Source organism: Penaeus monodon, unplaced genomic scaffold (genome assembly GCF_015228065.2).
Source record: "Penaeus monodon isolate SGIC_2016 unplaced genomic scaffold, NSTDA_Pmon_1 PmonScaffold_10974, whole genome shotgun sequence".
NCBI lineage: Eukaryota > Metazoa > Arthropoda > Malacostraca > Decapoda > Penaeidae > Penaeus > Penaeus monodon.
In genome coordinates this window covers 2501-8283 of record NW_023639686.1, presented here as the reverse complement: position 1 = coordinate 8283, position 5783 = coordinate 2501, and the positions used below count along the sequence as shown (strand labels likewise).

At 28.5% G+C, this 5783-nt stretch overlaps 1 protein-coding gene across 1 annotated transcript; it reads left to right on the top strand.

The window, feature by feature from the left end:
* Positions 1 to 2831: 2831 nt before the first annotated feature.
* LOC119568816 (verprolin-like) lies at positions 2832 to 3524 on the top strand (the record flags this gene model as incomplete). The annotated part of the gene is made up of 1 exon (XM_037917253.1): positions 2832 to 3524. A coding segment is annotated over exon 1 (693 nt), but the record flags the coding sequence as incomplete, so codon positions are not given.
* Between the last annotated feature and the right edge of the window lie 2259 nt (positions 3525 to 5783).

The following is a 5783-nucleotide window of genomic DNA, read 5'->3' as shown; positions in this document are numbered from 1 at the left end:
TTATTAGGGTAATAATGATAAAAATTTACCAAAACCCCCCTTAATCAGGGAAAAATAATGATGATAAAAGTGGAAAAGGGGGAATTTCGATAACATTTAAAGATTTTTCCATTATTACTATTATCATTTTATTATCATTATTTTATTATTATCATTATTTTATCATTTTTATTATTATTATATTATTTTATATTATTATTATTTTTATTATTTATTTTTATTTTAAATTATTCGTATTCCCCAAAAAAATAAAATGTAAAAACTTAATAATAAAATAAAAAAAACCCAAAATTTTTTTTAATTTAAAATAAAATTTAAATAATAAACTAATTTTTATAATATTTTTATTAATTTTATTTTGCTATTATTATCTTTATTATTTTTTTTATGGTAGTAAATGTAAAAAAAATTTATTTTTTAAACAGTAATAATTACAGTAAAAAAACGATTTTAAATTTTAAAAAAAATGATAAAAATAATGATTAAAAGACTTTATTTTGTTATTATTATTGTTATTACTTTTATTATTTTTTGTTTTTAAATTAGTATTGTTTTAAAAAATTTTATATTATAACTGCAAAAGGGCAATAATGATGATAAAAATTGAAATAATGATGATAATGAGAGATAATGATGATAATGAGGTTTAAAGATAAAGGGATAATGATGATAATGATGAAATGAGGGATAATGATGATGATAACAATAATAATGATGATAATCATGAAATTTAATGATGATAATAACGGGAAAATTGTGTCCATATATAATAAAAAAGGTAAAAAAAAAAAAAATCGCAAAAGCCCAAAAAAAGGGGCCCAAAATTAGCAAAATTAGCCTTTTGAGGTGGGACCCAAAAATGACGTTTTTTCCATTCTTTTGATGATTTTTGGCCCAATTTTTAGGGTAATAATGATATAATTATCAGAATTCTATTAATCTGTTTAAAAATGAGAAAAAAGTGGGGAATAAAGAAAATTTGGTTTAAACTTTTGATGATTTTTTAAATATTATTACTTTTATCTTTATTATTATTTTTTTATTATTTTTATTTTTATTTTTATTATTATTATTTTTATTTTTATATTTTTATTTTTATTACTTTAATTTTTAGATTATTCCCAAAAAAAATATATTATAACTGTAATAAAAAACCAATAAAAATTTAATAAAAAGTTAATTATAAAAAATTTTAATCGTTAAATATTGTTTTTAAATTATTAGTTATTATTATCATTTTTTATTATTTTTACGGGTTTATTTATAATTGTAAAAAAAATTATGAAAAAAGAAATACTTACAGTAATAACATATTAATTAAAATAATGATATAAATAATGATTATAAAACGTTATTTTTGGTTTTTATTATTTTTTATTACTATTATTATTGTAGTTTTTATTGTATAGATGTAAAAATATATATTATAATGCAATAATTCCCTTTAATAATGATAAAAATTTGGCAAAAAAAATGATAATAATTGAAAATAATGTGTAATGTGATGAAAATGATGATAATGTGATAATGATGATGTTTAACGAAAATTTAATGGATAATCATGATAAAAAAAAAATTTGATGAAAAATAACGGGAATTTGGGCCCCATATATAAAAAAAAAAAAAAAAAAGGTTTAAAAAAAAAAAAATAAAGAAGGGGTCGAAAAAGCGGAAAAATCTAGCGAAAATAGCCTTTTGAGAGTAGACTCCAAAATGAGTTTTCCTTTCTTTTGATGATTCTGGCAATTATTAGGGAAATTTAATGATAAAAATTACCAGAATTCTATTAACCATGACAATAAGATGATAAAAGGAGAATAAAGAAAATTTTGGATAACTTTTGATGATTTTTACTTTTATTATATTATCATTATTATTATCTTATTATTTTTTACCCCGGGTCCCCCCTTGTCTCTCTCCCCAAAAAAACAAGGCAGGTGGGCAGCGGCTTTTTAAAATACAGGGTCGTGAAAAAGAACACCCTCCAAGAGGCACCCAGCACCACAGCGTCCCCCGAACACCAACCCGGGGAAAAGCCAAGTGGCGAGGCAGGGCACGAAATAAACACACGATGAAGTCTTTTTTTATTTTCACAAGTTATTTACCCCCACACTTTTTTTTTGGCAAATACAGGGGGAAACCCGCATGTCCCCACGCACAATTTAAACTTATAAAAACCCCCCCCCCCCCGGGGAAAAACCAAAGGTTTTTTCTCAGGTCCCCAAGGGGAAAGCACGAGGTTTCAAGGAGGGAGCACCCCAAATGCGTTCTTTGGGTTTTTTCCCCCGCCACAGCCCGCTGCGTCATGTTTGCCCCGGGGCCTTCATGTTAACCCAGCCCCGGTCACCTTTTCATTTTTAACGCAAATTTTGACAGAGACAAAGACCCACTGGCGTGCACTATCCCCCCCCTTTAAGCAGACGACCCCTCCCGCTTGACATACCTAAAAACCCGAAACAAAACTACAGAAAATTTTAAAAAAAATTATCCTCAAGAACCCAAAAAAAATTCTTTTAAACTAAAGAACCCTAATTGAAAAAATTTGTTCTCAGAAAAAAACAAAAATCTTTCACCAGCGCGGCTTTTTTTTTCGCCCCTGCTGGGGTTTGCACTGGGGGAGGTGTGGGGGGCGGGAGATTGGCAGTGGCACCCAGAGGGGGATCTCCTGCCCCCAAAACCTGGTCATGGGCACCCTTTACGTCTGTTGCATTTGCCCCCACAGCCAAATGCTCGTCCTCATCTCGGTCAGCGTCTGCCAGTCCCCATCGCCCCTACTGGGGCTAGCGTAATCTTTTTTTCACCATGGCGCCCGGAGTAGCCTTTTCCGGCCCATGGTAAAAAGCCACAGCCGGTGCGCCAAGTCCTCGAAGAAGTCAGGCAAGGCCCCCCAACCCAAACCCAAATCCTCGTCCCTGAGACTCTTCGGGACACTCCACTTTCCCCACAAAATGCCCAGCTTTTCACCAGCTGGCACCTTCTGGGCCTTATCGGAGAATTTGGGTACCAACACCCGTAACAACCCCTCCCCTGGTCCCAAAAGGCCCGCCCAACCATACGCCCTCAGCCAGCTGAAGGGTTTTTGGGTGGGCTCCACGAGGGCCCCCCACTCCCCCGGGATCACTTTGAAAAGTCGACCCAGATTTTTTGACTCTGTCCCGGGGGGAAGGTGCAGTCGCTCAGCCGAACTACCTCTGCCCCAGCCAACCCCTGGAAGCAAGGGCACATCTTCACCGTGCACCCCACCAGTTCCTCCAAGGTCACACAGCCTTAATCCGAGTCAGGGGTCAAGGCCCAGCAACGTGCCGTCCAGATGGGGCCCCATACCCGGCAGCCGCTGCCCCCGTGCTGCCCCCGCCAATACAAGCCCCCACTGGCCCCCTTTAGCTGCACACAATGCCCCCGGAAAACCACAAAAATCTTTTGTGGTGGTCTGGAAGTCGCATAGGGGCCCAAAAATCAGGCCCCACTGGGGCTTTTCAGCCCGTGTCCACTGTCAGGCGGGTGGTTCCCATTTTGGGTGTTTGGTGTGGTGTGTGTGTGTGTGTGTGGGGTGGGTGTGTGTGTGTTTTGTGTGTGGTGGTGTGGTGTGTGTGTGTTTTGTGTGTGTGTGTGTTTATAATTATATTATTATATTTAATATATATATATATATATTATTAAAAATATTAAATTAATTTTATATATATTTTAAATATATATATATATATATATATATATATATATAAAAAAATATATATATATATATATAAAGACACAAAAAATATATGAATTTTTAATTATATATATGCATATATAATATTTTATATATTATAAAAATATAATTTTAAAATATATTATATATTGTACATATATGTATATAAATATGTATGTTTTTGGTTGTGTGTTTTTGTTTGTGTGTGTTTGGTAGGGGTATGTGTTTATATTGATAAATATATAAAAAGAAGTATTCATTGTAAAATAATTATTATTTCTGGTAGATAATTGTAAAAATAATTATTTACAGTAATAATTACGTAATAACGATATTAATTAAAATAATGATATGAATAATGATTATAAAGACGTTATTATTGTTATTATTATTGTTATTACTCTTATTATTGTAGTTGTTATTAGTATAGATGTAAAAATATATACTATAACTGCAATAATTGCAATAATAATGATAATAATTGCAATAATGATGATAATAATTGCAATAATGATGATAATGATGATGATAATGATGATAATGATGATAATGATGATGATAACGATAACAACGATGATAATCATGATAATAATGATGATAATAACAGGAATCGTGTCCATATATAATAAAAAAAGGTAAAAGAAAAAAAATCCCACAAGTCGAAAAAGCGGCAAAATCTAGCGAAATATAGCCTTTTCAGAGTAGACTCCAAAATGACGTTTTTTCCATTCATTTGATGATTCTGGCAATTATTAGGGTAATAATGATAATAATTACCAGAATTCTATTAATCATGACAATAATGATGATAAAAGTGAGAATAAAGAGAATTTCGATAACATTTGATGATTATTACTATTATTACTATTATCATTATTATTATCATTATTATTATTATTATTATTATTATTATTATTATTATTATTATTATTATTATTATTATTACTTTAATTATTAGTATTATTGCCAAAAAATATATTATAACTGTAATAATAACAATAATAATAATAATAATAAGTATAATTATAATAATACTAATTGTTATAATATTCTTATTAATATTATTATTGCTATTATTATCATTATTATTATTTTTACTGGTAGTATAATTGTAAAAATAATTATTATAACAGTAATAATTACAGTAATAACGATATTAATTAAAATAATGATAAAAATAATGATTATAAAGACGTTATTATTGTTATTATTATTGTTATTACTATTATTATTGTAGTTGTTATTAGTATAGATGTAAAAATATATATTATAACTGCAATAATTGCAATAATGATGATAATAATTGCAATAATGATGATAATGATGATGATAATGATGATAATGATGATAATGATGATGATAATGATGATAATGATGATAATGATGATAATGATGATGATAACAATAATAATGATGATAATCATGATAATAATGATGATAATAACAGGAATTGTGTCCATATATAATAAAAAAGGTAAAAGAAAAAAAATCGCAAAAGTCGAAAAAGCGGCAAAATCTAGCGAAATACAGCCTTTTGAGAGTAGACTCCAAAATGACGTTTTTTCCATTCATTTGATGATTCTGGCAATTTTTAGGGTAATAATGATAATAATTATCAGAATTCTATTAATCATGATAATAATGATGATAAAAGTGAGAATAAAGAGAATTTGGATAACATTTGATGATTATTACTATTATTACTATTATCATTATTATTAATTATTATTATTATTATTATTATTATTATTATTATTATTATTATTATTACTTTAATTATTAGTATTATTGCCAAAAAATATATTATAACAGTAATAATTACAGTAATAACGATATTAATTAAAATAATGATATAAATAATGATTATAAAGACGTTATTATTGTTATTATTATTGTTATTACTATTATTATTGTAGTTGTTATTAGTATAGATGTAAAAAAATATATTATAACTGCAATAATTGCAATAATAATGATAATAATTGCAATAATAATGATAATAATTGCAATAATGATGATAATGATGATGATAATGATGATAATGATGATAATGATGATGATAACGATAATAATGATGATAATCATGATAATA